The 18,817-nt window shown below is 29.1% G+C and overlaps 2 protein-coding genes across 2 annotated transcripts in view; both read right to left on the bottom strand.

The window, feature by feature from the left end:
* LOC131853861 (thrombospondin type-1 domain-containing protein 4-like) overlaps window positions 1–18,817 on the bottom strand; it is a 116,790-nt gene that overhangs the window by 6,318 nt on the left and 91,655 nt on the right. The window contains exon 8 of the mRNA XM_059204931.1: window positions 510–693. Within this exon, the coding sequence (XP_059060914.1) occupies window positions 510–693 (184 nt within the window). The remainder of the gene's footprint in view (window positions 1–509; window positions 694–18,817) is intronic.
* Window positions 1–18,817, bottom strand: part of LOC131853863 (proteasome subunit alpha type-4) — a 182,936-nt gene that overhangs the window by 94,945 nt on the left and 69,174 nt on the right. The gene's annotated exons all lie outside the window — the stretch shown is intronic.

Genomic DNA, 18,817 nt, shown 5'->3' with positions numbered 1-18,817 from the left:
CCCCTACTCCGTTTTGAACCTTAGGATATCTTAGTTAAATTACAGGGTACACGGAGGTATGATACCTAAACCCTTAAGCATGGTGAAGTATGATGGTTGCCCCGGGCATCACGATTGTTTGATTTATAGTGATGCTGTTCATGACTACATGCGATAATTACTACGTATTATCAATCAAATCAAACCAAAATATCTTTATTCATATAGGTCTCTTACTTAATCCCTTGATATGACAAATCTACCGTCAGTTCGTAAGGAGAATATCGTGCTCACCAGCATTTTTCTCAAACGGAACTAATTTAATAGGTAGAAGAAACCCGAATAGACCAGTCCCTTCAAGCAGCACCCGTTCACAAGTATCACAGATGAAGCAGTAATCATTACTCGCTGCCAAATTAGAGGAAGCACTTTGACCCAGCCTTCCTAAACTGCCACCACTTTGAACTTTATACTGAGTATTATCAGGTGGGATCAACAGTTTTTTTGTTACACATAGAAAAAACACATACCGATATAGTTGTCATTCGGTAGTATCTCCGAGACATTGAGTCGGCAGGCGCCTCGTGGCACTGTGGTCACGAGTGAGTATCCAATTGGCAGCTTAGGAGGGGTGAACAGACCCGACACCAGTCGCCGGCCACAGCGTACATCACGTGTGGCTGTCGATGCCAATACACTTTCTCGACCAACAACCTGTGAACAGTAATTAAATAGTAATATAAAAACAGTAATTAAGTAATAATATAGTATAGTTAAAAATCGCCATTATTGTAACTTACATATATTTAAATCAGTTATACAGCAATAATTATTAGCAAAATATTGCCCTATAATAAGCTGACAGAAATACAAGAAAAATAGGAAGATAATAATATTATTTTTGATATAAGATAATATTGTTGTTTTAAAAATAGTTAATTTCCGTATTAATGAAATTATTTTGATTATTCAGGCAAGTAATTGCTTATTTAAAAAATAAATTATTGAATGAAGAATTCTTTCAAAGAATATAGGCTATTGATTAAGAGTATCATCATAATAATGAGCATGAAAGTATACCGTAAAATAAAATAGGATTTATTAATACTAGATCACAATATAACAAGTACAAAATATGCATCTATTGCATGCTCTTCAAAATAAATAAGTAATAAAAGCGATTCAAATGGGGATAATCTGTATAGTTTATTTAACACGAGATCAGATCAGTCACGGAAATTCATGTTGCGTATGTGTCGAGAACTGGTATCTTATGGATTAAGTTGTCAGTGCATTAATCTACAATTTCATGCTTATTGTAGACTGCTATTATATGCTTTTTCCTCAATAACCAAGATCAAAATCAGCGTAAGCGACCGTATCAAAATCAACGATGGAAAATACTTTTGTTGTAGCTAATAATATTAGTGTTAAAGTTGTAGTTTTAAGTGACGCTATATAAATGTGTTTAGATTATATGGAATTAATAATTAATTACGTATGAACTAAATAACAATTTGATTAAGTGTTAACATTAGGCACTGATTTAATTGTTGATTTCACATCTTGATAAATACTAAACTCTAATGGAAAGATTAATGTGTAGTTAAAAGTAAAAAAAGAATAAGTATGAAATGCTTCAGACTGTAATATCTTTTTAAACGTATAAAACTTCAATAATGTGTGTAGTTTAATATAATCAACATCAATAGAATCATCAACATCTAAACACATGACAGCCCAATTAATAAGTCATAAGTCATTATCATTTAATTGATTGATTTATTAAAAATTGGGATTATTGATTCTGATTATTTATTTTATTTATTTATTTATTTATTCTTTTGCACACAAAAATGTATACATGGCGGACTTAATGCCTTATGGCATTCTCTACCAGTCAACCGTCGCGTTGATCAGAGATAATAAGGCGGTGCACTTTAATAATTAACTATAACATATAAAATTATAACAAATGAATATGATTAATGAATTTTAATTACAGACATTCCTACTACACGCCATTTTATTAAATTTTAATGAAGATGCTTAACGGAAGTAAAAGTATTCATTCTTTGGATGAGGTTTATAGATGAGAAACGCTCATGATCAAAACAAAATGAAAGATGGTAAAAATAGTTTTCATAGCACTTTGCAACGAAATTCCTCTTTAAATCTCAGAATGCATATGGCCTATGTCGTGTCATTTCGTAATATTTAATGGTGTCTAATGCGAGCGAAACATTAGTGGACTGTAATGTCAATTTTATGGGCCCACTGTATGAGATAACGGCACCTAAATCCCGGCTTTGGTTCTAATACAAAAAGAATACTTGGCTATGTTTTACTCTATGCACAATCTGTTATATTATCATTTTTAGGTATATGTAGGTCCCATCGCTAGAACGAGAGCTATCATAAATTGTTTTGGCATCATCTGCAGTTATTGATTTAGGATTTTAAACATTATCTATCAATTCACTTTTCTTTACTGTAATATTGCTCTTCTACAATACATAGCGTGCAAAATACAATCCCTTTTGCTAAAAATCCCTTTCCAAATACCAAGACCTATCCTAATACAGTCCAGCAAATCAGTAATATTTCTATCATATCTTTGTTTTTTTACCAATATATCGTTTGGTTTTGTTTTTTACAAAATTAGAGAATTTAATATTGTAAAACAATATTTGTTTATTTTTTATTTTTAAAATATCAATATTTATCTCTCGTGTACATATATCATCGTTGAAGGTAATATTACCTTCGTTCGTTCTTACCAATATAAGAAATAGTCATCATTATAACCACTAAGTAAAAAGTTAAGTAACCTGTTTTAAATTAATTTAAAATGTTTATGTAATAACCATTATGTACGTACCCTCATAAAAACCCACTCATTTATTGTTTAGCTCCAATGAATTTGGTTCACTAGTTAACCACATAAAATATGAGAGTTGTCAGTGTTTTTATAGAGGTTGACTGGACCACACTAATAAAAATTCTTTGCTTTCAATTTGAGTAAGAACCTATTAAAGAATGTAACACCTAAATATAAATAAACATCTATTTTAATTAATTTGTTTATCGAACAACACAGTTGAAATGATGATCTGGTTTTTGAATACGATACGAATCACTGATATCAATAAATTAGGATATTTTATTATATTTTTTAAGGTTTTTAATTTTAGGTTCGTTGTTCTACAATTAAGTTACGTAAATAAATTAAGATTGAATATTAATAATTATATACTTACAGCAATTAGAAATGTAAAACATTGAAAACCAATATTTATGTTAGCTTTTTGAATGACGTTTGTTAATTATTTTATAAGTCTAGTGTGTTAAGAATCAGTGACCTTTGCTAACTTTGTTTACTCACAAATTACAAGTTTCGAATATGTGTAAAAACTGAATTTAAGTAAATAATATGTATATAAACTAATATTATATATATAGGACAGGTACAATTTTACCTATGATCATAAGTAAAATTGGACATGGAGTAACGTTTCATTGAAAACATGGACTCTGAAGGTGGATAAAAACTAAACATATCATCATCATCATATCAAGGGGTATGTTTATAACATATGTCATAAAAAACTGCAAAAGCGGGCAATTAATCTCGGGGCAATAGCCCCGAGATTAATAATATTTTATTTATCCTAATATTTTAGTAATTATAATAACGAAATGTTTTATAATTGCTACAAATAAAAAATACGGAATATAAATTTTTAAATACTGGGAACATTTTTTTACTTTCTCATGCCTGTTTGTAAAGACAGTATAGTCCACAGTGGACTTTTCTTGAACAGTTAAAATCCAAATTACGGAACCAATTTCGAGATGTTAAAATCACTAAAGAAGACTACCTAACTATCATATGAAAGACATCATACCATGATAAAGAGTACGACTTAAGCTTAATCTGTTTATAAATTAATTACTTAGGTACAGTATCAAATATTCTAACAAATTAAGAACATTTTACGTTACTTACATAATAATACACCATAATTATCTGTCATTTATGGTACAAAGGCCATAAGTTCAACAAGTAAGTACCATAACAGTAAGAGCCTTCAGCATACTACATAAATAGAAAATTGGGACAATGTCATAAAGCTTCCAGATTATTTGTACTCTTGAATTAACATTCATTTGTGATGTTGATTATTATGGATGGCACATAAATGTTGCATTCGCGGCATCTGTTACACTGAGCAGAAAATAGTTGACTTTCCATTATCATACACGATGAGATTCGCTCACTCCAAATTATAAATTTATTAGTTCAGTTCACTCCCTCGGCTTAGGGGTAGTTATTATTCAGCAGTCCAATTTCATAGCTACTGCTTTTATGTTACTCTACAGTAGGTATACATTAATACATAACTTGTTACAGAACTGACAAGTGAAGCTACAGGAGTCAAGACTTGAAAGGAATTATAGTCCAAATTAGCTCTATTAAAATATCTAAACTGACGTTTAATGAAAATAATGTTTCATGAAGGAAAAAAAAACATTAATTTAACAGTTTATAAAATGTGTATTTTATAAACTGTTAAATTAATGATTTTTCTGTAAATAGACTAGATGAATAAGATTTTATAGATATGTAATTTTATTATCAATTTACTTAAAGCAGAACGGTTACTATGCAGCTTGGTAAGTAGGGTATAATATCCAAGTCCTGATTGTCAGTCAAACCAGGGGACTAGTATACGGATTTACAAAAAAAAAAACAATATATCTACGTCGGTAAATAAAGTAAACATAAGTTCTCCATAAGTAGCTATTACATGTATGTTTCGGTGATTTGAGATTGAGTGCCAATTTATTTGTGTACAAAAACAGACGTTGATCTAGTATCAAACGAAGACAATAGCATACCAATCGGTTATGACGCGAGCATGAAATTTATGAAGCTGAATATTCAGGTCGACTGAACAACTGAATCAGATAAGTAGAATTCTAAATTAGCCATTCAGCCATAGTCGGCAACTGAAACAAAGGTGGCTAGGAAGTGCGACGAGGCGACTATACAAACACGCATGTGCAGCGCACACCGACAACTGGGTCACTGTGTATTTGCCATGCAGTGTACCCATACCTATTGAATATAGTACAACAAAAATTACATTAATTATATTTAATATTGAAAAAAAACTATTATAGGTAAGTAATCGTAATAGATATATAATTATTTTATAGGTTTATTTGTCAACTAACTCCTTAATGACTGATTTGTGTGAATTTTTGTCTGCCTATTTCAATGGATTCCTGGGTGGTTTAAAAACACAGTTAAACTCAGTAGTAAATAGAAAATAAACTGGCAACAAATGGCAATAAAATTTTGTTTTCAATGTCAAACTTCTGGACTTATTATTTTAATAATACTAATTAAAAGGAACATTAATAATAAAAAAGGATTTCTAAATCTGCATAAAAATGTGTCATTTCTAAGGGCAGGCACATCGAAGTACAACCGTATGGACAACATCCTCTTTATTAATGAAGTCAGTTAATAACTCAAAGGATAAACTATTATTAACACTCTTATTATTACATTCCTGCACTTCACGGATTCATAAATATTTGCTACAAATACGTTAAGCAAACGAAAACTGCGTGATTGTTCAATTAGTAGGTATACGTGGCGTCTACGCGATATCCGTTTGCTAAATCCAAACAAAGTCCGCGGTTAGGATGGCGCCAGTATTCTTTGCCTAAAATATATAACAGTATATTGTTCAGTGTGACTCAAATGGCAATGGGCTGGTCCTATCTCATGCAACACGTAAAATATGCTAGATGAGTACAATAAACTACAATATGGAAGGAAAGGTAAAAGGAAAGTTGGAACACTAATAAGGTTGATGATGTAGTGGACGATGAAAAAACTGATTTACTATGAGTAAAAACAGTGTCGTGGAAAAAGAGAACTAGGACTGCACACATGTCACTTGTGTGAAACACACAATATTACTTGTGTGAACATTTTATTAATAACTTACTTGTAACTGAAAATAGCGTATAAACAAAAAAAAATATAAAGGAAAAACTGCACTATCCACATTCTTATAATTATTTGTAAGTACGTGTTGAAGGATACGGAAATAAAAAAGGCTTTATTATTATTATTGATGGAGATTTAGTGGATTTTCAAGAAATAAATATAATTTATTGGTTCAATGGTAATACATCATAATATGAGTCGTATAATATGTCATTACTGTTTCTAAGGAACAGTAGAACGGTACAAATTTAGAATGTGATGGATTAAACTTTAATAATAATAATTTCAGGACAATTCACACAGCGCCGTCTAGACCCAAATTAAGCTAGCGAAAGCTTGTGTTATAGGTACTCGATAACTAATGCAAATACATAGATTTTATTAACAATTATACTCATGAATACAAATGTTTGTGCCGTGCGAGGAATCGAACTCGCAACCATCGGACGTAAAGCGGTGTGCTAGACCACTAGACCAGTCTGTCGTATTACATTCAAGAAGTCGTCTTACATTCCAACCTTCTAATTATTATTACTATTATGTTGTTCACATCAAAATGTTACAAATACCGCACTGTACTGTTCTATAACAGGCGGAGCAGCTACGATCATTTTCCTGGCAGTAAAAATGAACCAACAATTTCAATGTCACATTTTACGATCAATGTTTAAGACGCGAATAGTTATAAAGGTTACCATTTTCTTCTTCAATTTTTAACGCTTTATGCTTCCTTTGGTATTTCCTGAATTTTATTAACAGGAGAAAAAGTGATTAAAAATCTGTATTAGACATTGAAAGTTAAAATGAAGATAAAAGCAGAATCATAATTGTGTATTTTTAATACATTATTGAATCTATACTTTATTCTTTTAAAATTAATAAAGTATTATTATTATTTATTACAATATGTGTCTGTAGTATATAAAATAATATTAGTAATTGGTTAGACCTTGAAACATTAGATAGGTAACTGTAATGATATTTAATTTATATGCGTCTCATATGAATTGTAATGAACGTATAGTTCAAAAGGAGATCAATAACAAAACGAAGAGTAATAAATTGGGTGAACTGTGACCTAAATTGAAATTATACAAGTGTTCGCGATTTTTATAATCAACGCTTAGGTGACCAATTATTTAGAATTGAATGTCTAGACAGACTTGCAATTTCAAATAGTTTAAATGTATTGTAAAAATAATGATACTAACCGTGGACAATTCACGCATCGACATTTAATCCAAAACTAACCAGAGTTAGTACAATACTAAACATAGAATAAATTTACATACATTTTTGTAAATATATACATAGTAAACACCTAGTTTACTATGTCATATTCATTAATACAAATATTTGTATTGTACAAGGGTTTGAACACGTGACTATCGCAAGTAAGTATCCTATAAACCACTATACTACCAAGAGTATCAAATGTATTCTAATTTGTAAGAAATAATATCTATAGTATTTTATTAGATACAAATTATTATGAAAAAGTTAATGGGTAAATTTCCATAGTGGTGTAACAGTTAAATACACTGGCTTACTTTACGTTCGATGGTCGTAGTTCTTGTATAGTATGAAGAATTGTACTCAGGAGTATCATATATAAGTATGTTTAATTCGGATACTGGAGAGTTTAAGTCTAAACTTTGGCGTTGTGGTTAATAAATAAATTAAGGTCACAGGTAATTTCTTATTTATTTACTAAATCTCTTAAAGATCAATCGATCAATATACAATATATGTATAAAAGATAAAGTATTTCATTTGAGTCTCATAATAATTAATCAGTAAATTAGTAAAGTTATTTAAATATTAAAATTAACATTACTTACCAGTATGAGGGCTATAAAAAAGTTAACTGGAATGTTATTCATCATAGCAATCAGGGATAATGCACTTCATAAACTGTACAAACACACATTTGTCAGTAATGAATGGTTCGTAATCTTCACACTGTGTTGTACTATATACACAATAGATTCGTGGAGATACTAATTTCAATTTCACACACTGATAATACTGAAACAAGAGCGAGCATCTCTATTTGTAAAAATTATAATAGCAATGAATTTAGTACTAACAATGAAGAAATTTATTTTTTTACTTATTAATATATTTTTTATAACAAAAATAAAAACAACGTAGGTATGTATTTGTTTACTGCGATTACTCTGCGGAATATAAGATGGTTTATAATAGAGTCCGACCGGTTTTGTCTGGGTGATCCATGTATATCTATAACAATAATATTATAAAGAGGTACGGTCTGTGTTTGGATGTTAGGTACTCTTCTAGGTAATAGTATAATAGTAGCTGAGAGCAGTACTCTCCGCTACTATTAATACTATTATTACTCTTGGATTGTCTATTTACAAAGAGAGGTCTATAACATCACGCAAATACCAACAGGATCGGATTTGCAATGATTTTTTTTACAATAACTGGAAAAATGTGACGCAGAGGAAATTGTTAGCTAGTACATCCATATTATCATAATATTTAGAGTATGTCACTGTTGAATAATATATCTTTCATAAGAGAAAGAAATGTATAAAAGAATTTCTCAATTCACTAGTTCTGGAAGTACTAGTGTTTTCTCTTAATAAAATTTTATAATATTAGTGTACATAGGTACTTAGGTCTTTAATTTTAGATGTGATAAACTGTAGGTAGGTAATATTGATAAGACTTATTTTTATGGTTTGTTATTATCACATGATAACCTACATTATAACTTCTTTACATAAATGGAGGTGGTACGCATAGTCCTAAAGTAACAAATATTTAATATACGAAATAGTAAAAACTTTTTTATATTTATCAATATATATTTTACCATCATATAACCCAACTCATTACATAGTAGGTACGTAAATTACGGTTTTGTTGTTTTGTGTATTATATAAATGTAAATAAAGATAATTTGAAATATTATAATTTATTAACAGTAGTCAAATACCTATCTCGTAATTTCACTTAATTTATTGTATTTACAGTTTATGCTTATTATATCTCTATATAACTGCTCGTAAATATAGTTCTCTTCTATTATATTTCTAAGAGAACAAAAAATGTATACATACTAATTTACTAACATAGTTAATAAGTTGTTTACTAACATAATATGGATGGATAAATATCCGAAATAAATGAAATAATAATTTATAATATTCTATTTATAAAATGATAGAGATGGAAATTTCATTCTTTCATAAATAGCCAGAACAGTTACAAATATAAACCACAGTTCAATTTACAAGACTCGTATTTCTTACGTAACTTTTTCAGTATTATATATATAACCTCGTAAATAATTGAGAATATGAAAATGTTCTGACGGTTCTCCAGCAAGTCTATTCAAGGGCGGGTCATAGTTAAAAGCAAACAATTTTATATCTCCTGTAAATAGATTAACGTATTTTATTGATACCATCTTTGCTATGAACTTCATGGTGTATTTTGCGTCACAAATTTTATATTTAGTCGTTCCCATACACTACTATGTAGTCAGCTATAAATTTAAAATTCTTTCATAATACCTACTGGAGAATCTTGTAGATATTACGGCCTGTAGTTAAATATAATATGCCGGTTTAATCAGGTCAAATGAATTGAAAGATTCAAAATAATAACAATATACTATCATTATGAGAATTATGTTATACACAGATACGACGGTACCTATAAGTCTAGATTACAAAATACTATATTTCATTAATAATTATTTAAACTTATAAGAGAAAAAAAATCCTATTTTGTTTATACTAAGTAAAATTTAAAAACATAGACCTTTTCAATTTTTGTAAATAAGATTTTAATAGAGATGATAGCGCGGGTTTTTTTAAAATAATGTCTAAGCTTTCTAAATGGTTTCAATGGGTACGAAAACGAATGAAGGCGAAACAAACATATCGCTTTCTAAGAAAATATTATGTATACCATTTATTTCTTTGCTGCTTGACAAACAATAATCAAATCATATTTATAATAATTTATACTATAGACATTAATACAAATATTATATTCTTTAATTATGGTATTGTATGCTAACATGTTATTCTTGTATTTTTTATGTCACGTAAGTAAAATAATTAACAGACAATATAAGCATGACAATCACGTCAGAGTCAGAGGCCTTCATCTGTCTACATTGAAATCGAAGGATGCCAAAAAACTGTCGATTGCGTAATGGAATCAATAATTCACAATGCTGCCCAATACTATCATGATCGTGAGTAATTTTATTAGGTATCATCAGTAAAATATTTTTTTAACAAAATGGCAATGTGTAATATCATTCGTCGGATAAACAATTAATATCTTTAGTTCTTTTAACCAATAATCGTTTAATAGATACGTTCACATAAACAAACTTAAGTGCGTTATTAAAATAAGTTATAATATCATTTGGGTCAATCTATTTTGATGTTCAACATTTCATTTTTTTAGTTAAAGTGCACTATGAAAGATGTATCCTACATTCTATAGATAAATACGTGGCGAATGAAATTGTAACAAGTGTTTTTTAATATATTTTCATATATCACTGTTGTTATGTTAGGGTCGGCATTCAAGTACTGAAACTGCTTAATATATTTTTGAAGAGTTTTTTAAGTAAGATTTTCAGGATCCTCAAATGCCGAATATTTTGGTCATTATTTGGCAAAATATTCGTTTATAAATTAGTAACTTTCCGTGATAGAACATTATTAAAATCAATTTTATATGCATAGATACAACGGTATGATCACTCTCTCTAAGTTAGAATACGCTTCGGTTTTTTAATTCTTACAAAACAGTGCAGAAAATACATACAATCTTTATTCAACCCTAGTAACGTAGTTAGCCAACTGGGTATTTTTAATGACAAATGAGATGTTTTATCTATATTTTGTGTATCCAGAATGATAAACAATCTGATGAAAATATACAAGAGTAGTAGAATCACGTTATCACTAGATGCCCATAGTACCGATCATGTGTTGCTATTCCGGAGAATTTAGATGTCAAGTCTTCAACCGTACATATTAGTTAGTATCCACCAAAAAAACAGATCTTATTGAAAAGCTGCTTCGTGTAAAACAGAGGTACACACGTATATGATTCTGTTAAAAGTTAAGTTCGGTTAAATCATTCGATATCAGTGACAGCCCTATTCTACAACCATGAATGAGACGAATACCTGGCGTGCTGCCAATACCGCTGATACTTTTGTTTCCTTCATATTATTTTACTATAACCACAAATCTCTTTATATTCGATTTTTTCCACAGGAATCCATAAATTATTATCAGTGTTGGCACGTCAAAATGTTTATAATCTGTTACGTTAATGTGGCCATCATCACCAAACCATTTGATGTGGTCATCGAAACGACTGCCATACTTGTACCCACCTATCGCACAAGGTAATAAAATTCGTATATTTTCTTTGCCATGATAATCATATTGCTAATATTATGTACCTAGGCGTATTAGCTAACGATTTATAAATAGGCCTTCATGTGAGTAATATTGAATAACTGTTCTAATCCGTAATTATACAATATTATAAATGCGAAAGTTTCTATACGTTTGTAAATTCGTTACTATTTTATGAGTTTAGTCATAAAATGGTAACGAATTTACTGAACGGATTTTAATTAAATTTAGCACGAAGAAATATTGTATCACCAGGACGAAGTCTTTATTTGAAATACATTCATCATATCATTAACAGACTAATGATTTTTGCACGAAAACCCGAATCTGGGTTTATTTGTACATGAAGAGTATTATCATAAATATTTTGTAAAGATTATTTGTACATACGTATGAAAGGTCGCTCTTTTTAACGCTCTTTTTAAGAGTTTATATATTAAATTTATATTTCCAAAGTATTTTAAAAATGTGTGAATATACACAATTATGTGATAAATACGTTCAATGATATGATTTTTACGTAAGAGCTGGTTATTTTGTAAGTGTTTTATTAAGATTTCTTAATATGTTGACCCAATTTTAATAGTATATACATATACATTGTCTGAATATTTCATCCTTATTTCTCCAGCAGTTTTTAATGGGAAACCTTAAGGAATAAGCGTGCAGTTTTTGCCCCCTCACAATTTTACGATGTTAATGTACTCAAAGATACAAGCTTAGTTGATATGACTAATGTCATAACAATAGACAACTATGTTTTTTTTATAACCTCTGCGCTACGTTATAACTCTTATCCATCCTACCGTAACATTATGTTTTATCGTCTTATTTTTCATGCACAAGGTTCTGTGACAGTTTATGGTCGTATCACTTATATAAATGACTACTTACACATCCAATGTAGTTACATTAAAACGTAAAAAATATAAGGAATTAGCCAGATTACCTACCTATTTTCCATCTATGACATTCATAAAAATGGCCGCAACAATATCCGCATTATTTGTAAAAAAAAATCTATGGCCGTTCCCAACAATGCCATCTATCTTGTAACAAATTTGGCTATGATCCGTTTAGCCGTTCAGATTAAAAGGCAATAAGTAGACATACAGATATAATTATGCATTTATAATCTTAGCTAGCTGTTAAGCATATGTTTATTATGTAAAAAATATCTTAATTCTTGTCTGAATCAAACTTTCATTTTATCAATATTAGTTATATAGAAATTGAGATCTAGTACTCATCATTAGTAGTACAGTAATAACACTTCTGATAGAAAATATGCAGTAAAAATAAAATTTGTTGTTCTATTCACTACTACCTGACTGTCCTCATAATAAAGCTGTAAAAAATAGTCGAGCCCTTTCTCTTAGCTATTCAAGTAATAGAGACGTAAGTTATTTATTAAATAAGAAAAATAAGGAACTGTAAAATATTGTAAATATAAATTGACCTACTGGTGTTTGATATTTACCAAGCACAGTAACTTAATCAATATCTGTTTGCACAACTGACCGTTTTTAGTGATTTATGTTTAAATTAATGGTTCCAATTAGTTTACTCTAGTGGCTCAATAAATTGCTTCAAAAATTCGTTAAAAATTCCAACTAGTTTTTATATTAAAAAAAAAAGTATATTCAGTAAAACCAAAAAACAGTTTACAAATAATAAATTATAGAGTCAGTTGTTAAATTTATGTAATATGGAATATCAGTTCACTCGATCTTAATAATAGTAATAATTAGAGAAATGCGAACAAGTTGAAGTTATCTAATCCTTGAATTCTAAGGCATAACTCTAACTAGTTTATCACAGTTTACAATCTTAAATGTAACTGTTATTTATTTAATAAAGTTTCTATTAAAGAAATGAATATCAAATACAACTTTATTATATGCTCTAATAAATCGTAAAAATATTTGTTTATATATAAAAATCATTTGGTAATATTACCACCACATTTATGTTTATAATAATGTGGTAAATGCTTTTGATGGCGCCGAAAACAACTATAAAACAGTAGTTTAGTCGTAGTAGCCACAGTTCCTCAGCGGACTGGTTGTGATGGTAATTACCGTATCTTTAGTCAGATAGATCGACGATGGCTCAAGATGGGTGCGGTCAATTAGCAATAATTTTGTATAACATCAATTACAATATTATTATAAGTTGAATGTTAACCGTGTAACTGGCCAGCTAATATTAATGGTTATTAGTTAATATATTTTTTAACTTAACGAAACTGGCTTAAAAATGATGATAGGTGAATATTTATGAACATGAATAGAGTTTTTAATTGGCAAATTATTAAAATAACTATTAATGTATAGATACAGATGTTGTAAATATTTTATTTACAGTAATAAATAATCTGTGAAAAATTTGGATACAAATACTCTCATTACAGTCTTACGTTCTAATAACGTTAATATGCAAATGAAAAATTAAGTAATTTGATATAGATATGTATACGTGAACTTAATAAAACATTATATATGTACAAATTATAATAGCTGAGCGTTGGAATACTTTATTTATTCAAGTAAAGAGTAGAATAGGAGTGTTATACCAAATGTATATCAGTTACTCATAGAAATACTTTTATTGTATTCTTAAAATATCAATTTTATAGACGCAGAAACGTAGTACGGTTATATTACTAAGAACAAGATTGTTTCTTTGTCATTATAATTTATAGCGGAATCAATAAAATACCTCGAAATTTTTGCATAAATTGGCATGTTTTAAATTAGGATTCTATTTAAGCGATTCCATAAAAGGGTCGAGTAAAATTGAATACAATATTGGCCTAGTTACATTAAAAAAAAGTTTCTCCAATGCTTTTATCTGTAGATTCGTAATAATTTCAAAAATTACGTAACAGATTTTTATGGAGTACAATTCGTTAAGATTTTGTGAAAACTCGTGAGAAGCCGGAGCGAGTCGCTGATGCTAAATATAATATCATATAATAATCAATAATAACTAGCGTGTTAGCGGTAGGATATTAATAAATGATTTGTTGGAAACGTAGGTCATTATTGTTGTTAGGAATGAAACTTACGTTCAGTTCATTATCGTGATTATTTGTTTTATTTTGAAAATGACAAATTTTAAAAACAATAAAATATATACACAATAATTTTAGTATCGTAAACAATAATATCTAATCAAGTGTTGACTAAAGTTTTGTCCTCCTTTATAAACTATCGAGGTGTTTGTATTCGTATTATTTGAAGCATGTTCATTCAATTTTAGGATCGTAATTTATTGTAATGTAGTGCAAAGATCATCCAGTATTCAGTCGTTAACACATTTCCTAAATATTTTATGAAAGTGTGTAACTTTTAATCTTTATATAACTCTTTGTTATTCACAAATTCGTCTGCATGGAATTTGTAAAATAAAATGAGGAATTTGTTTCATGATCTGGATTATAATTCTGAAATAAATGTAACATTACATATAATCCCAGAAACTTTAGTGACTACTTTTTAAAAACAACTCGTAATTTCAACGAATTATAAACAAATTCACTACAGATTAATATCAAGGCCCAGGCTTCCGAAACGTTCCTGATGTTTGCTAAATTAACTAACTTTGTACTATAATTATTTCATTTATGTACATTAAATATATTTAAAATGTTGCTTTTGTTTAATTTTTTATTAACTATATATTCTGAGTCTATGTCAGCTCTTTTCAGGATAAAAGAAATATAATTTCTTCGTAGAGGTAAAAATATTCATATTACTGTAGGGTTATTCATTTCCATTTACGGTATAAAGTGTCTCTCTACTTTTACTTTTATAGTGATTAATTGCTTGAATTAAAACAGTTAGCGACTGGACAAGTGGTATCTACGCGGACTGTTAAAAAAGATAGTTAATTTTTTATTTTCGTCTTCGTGCTTTAAACAAAGGACGTTAATTTAAACGTGGCTACGTGCATGCTCATAGTTACATATATTATATGTTAAATTTTATAACAATTAGTTAAGCCTTCTAATTGATAATGTAACGTTATCTACGGCTATATCACACTGAATTTTATATTTGTAATCTAAAATAAGTAGTTTTACATAATATATAGTTTGAGTTATATTTTCGCATCAATTTTATCTAACAATACGTAGATATACACTACAAATTTATACGCATCCTCTCACAAGATGGATGTTTATTAATGTTTGACATTGATTAATAAAAATTGAACAAGTTTAATTGTTCTACATTCGTATCTGTGGGGTAAAATAGTAGGTATATATGATATAAATAGATCACGTGGACTATGTCAATGTCAAGATTAACTACTTTAACGTTGTCCAAATAAAAATAGAAATAACGTCACACCTGCTCTGTATTTAGATACTTTCTACCCTTAAAATAGAGACATATTTAAATAGTCTTTATTTTTAAAATATTGAATTACTAAATCGTATCGCATTAACTTTTTAAATTGAGTAATGAAAAAGAGAAATGGAGCGTAACTTATTCAGTTCTGTATATAGCTGTAGTAATTGCGCATAATAATAATAATAATTCCATGTATTCTATTGATAAAAAGCTTCAGCTTGAATATCTCATATACTAGTCATAAATTAAGGAAGTTTCATATACTAGTCATAAATTAAGAATGAATGCAAAATGATGATAAAAACACTCAGAAAGTGGAAAATATATATACGAAAAGCTTGCTCTATCTGAAGTTATCTATACGCACGGCCTCGATGGTCCTAACATGGTGCAAACACTCGTATTTATGAGTACCTTTGATATAAGCTAAGTTACAGTTTACTATTCTACTTTAGTAATTTTTTTTATTAAAACATATATAATATATACCCGATATATGTTTATATGGGACTAGATAGCGCTGTGAAATGTACACTATCATTATTACATAGTATAAAATAAAGTCGCTGTCGCTGTCTGTCCGTCCCTATCTATGCTTAAATCTTTAAAACCACACAACGGATTTTGAAGTGGTTCTTTTTAATAGATAGAGAGAAAGGTTTATATATATACCACATGTACACCCGTGCGAAGCCGAGGCGAGTAGCTAGTTGTTATTATATAGTATATCCATATTATAAATACAAAAATATTTCATGACTAAACAATTAAACGGATCTTAATGATAGAAAAAGATAGAATATATCCCGAGGACGGACTATCACTTATTACAACGGAATAACACTATTAAGAGATAATTTATTTTTAAATAGCAGACGGAGTCGTCGGTTAAAGTTAGTTATTAATATAATCTGCAGCCTCCGCAAAAAGGAATATTGACAATTACGATAGGCGGCGTGAATCTGTACAAAATTGACATAAAGAGATAAAATCTCGGTCCCTTTTACTAATTTGGGGCAAACAAACTATTATGTTTAGGGCGCCGACGAAGACGTAGTAGGCAAACTTTTGCAATATTTAATATATTTTGAAATTGCCCCATTTTTAAGATGTTATCTCGAGATGTCATAGATTAAATAATAAACGACGTGTTACCACATTGGGAGACAGCGTCACGTCACACACCTCGGTGCCTAGTCAAATTAACGTGAAGCTTTGCTTTAAATATACTATAGTTATTAACACAAAAGTCCGTCGAGTCATAATTGGGTTGAAGTCACGATATTGTAGTATTTCAAATAATATATGAGTATTTATTCATATTCTCTTCAGATGTACAACCCTGCTGTGTACGGAATTATCTCAACATATAATCCGCTATATAATATATAATACTTGTTGTATTGAGTCTTATAACATAAATTTTAAAAAATCTAATATTCTCATATATTTTATGTAACAGATTCGACCAGTTTCTATTGTATATAACTGTGTCTTGGCCTATTTGCGGAATACAGACCAATAAGTTAATTTCTAATCGTCAAATAAATAATTAAAATTAGACTACTCTGTGCTAAACAGGATTACGCATGGTTATTTATTTCAACTAAGATAAAAGAATAATTTTATGTTAATTCTTTAGTTATTGTAAAACGTCTCTAATTTGTTGGTTATTATAACATCTGTTATTATACTGTCAACACACTTCTATATTTATCCTTATCATAAAATATTAATAATTGTATTACATTTCATGTATTATTATATTCATTAGAACACGTAAGCATAACAAATGTAATAAAACTATAACTTAAAATATTACTTAATTATTTTCTCACCTATCTTTTAAACTATCTGTCTATTTATAAATACAAAGGCATACGAAAATAAAACGCACTGGTTTAAATTTTGTATGTATCTATTCGTAATATAAGCACATTGGTACGAAAAATAATATCGTCCTCAAAAAGACCTTCATTGAATCATATAAGACAATACAATAGAATGCGCTCATTTATTTACCCAACCGATATCAACTGTCTACAAATGTTTGAAAGCGACCAATTTTCACCTACGATTATAATAGACAAAGTTTGAACAAGTGTATAATCAATAAATTTATTGAAGTATCAAAATAAACTGCATATGGGTAACTATGTAGTTGTTATATATTGTAGTTGATATAACAATAATTATTCGCTTATTATAGAGTTATCATTGCATGATACAAAATGAATAAAAAGAATTTCGGACAAACGTAGTGAAACAGATATATAATACGGAAATGAATGGATGTAGGTACCAGGGGATACAATCTAGGCTATAATAATTATATTGATCATGTATTGTATTATATTGTTTTATAGAGGAGTCATGACCATAGTTCTAAATATCAATATAAAATTGTGTGTAAGCGTAAAAGAGTATGGCACTCAGTTTTCTCTATCATGTATGGTATCTAGCATGAATATAAATAGATAGGCATGTAAATTAATGACTATTATGATAAAGTTAAATTAAGACAAATATAATTGTAACGAATTTAGTATGGACACATTTTGGTAATGGACAAAATGCATTGTTAACAGGCAAAGAATTTTAGTGTGTAAAAAGATATATTCAAAATGAAAAGGAAATTAGGTATGTTTGATAGCCCTTTCAAAAGCAAATAAGCTAACTCGTGCGTCCTACTTACAGGTACGTATTCTGTGAAGATAAGAGAAATTAGGCGAGCTGGTGATAACAACCTTACCTAAGATGACATTGGGATTCGACCTTGTAACTTTTCTTCGACTTTACTATTAGGGTAAATGTTCAAGCCAGAATCTAGTGGCTTTGCTAGCATAGAATCTCTAGTTGTACTTAGATATTTAGTGGCTATGATAGGGTACAGGTACTCGCAGGTGAAATACGCATGTAATTTTTTTATTGATAAAAGACAGTAATGTATACGCTGCCACATTGCTTGTGATTAAATGACTAATTGTGAAAATGCTGTTCCGACTATAATAATAAGCACA

This window comes from Achroia grisella, unplaced genomic scaffold, assembly GCF_030625045.1.
Source record: "Achroia grisella isolate CSIRO2021 unplaced genomic scaffold, CSIRO_AGI_Agris_v1 utg906, whole genome shotgun sequence".
In the NCBI taxonomy this organism is placed as follows: Eukaryota; Metazoa; Arthropoda; class Insecta; order Lepidoptera; family Pyralidae; genus Achroia; species Achroia grisella.
This window is presented reverse-complemented; position numbering and strand designations above follow the sequence as displayed.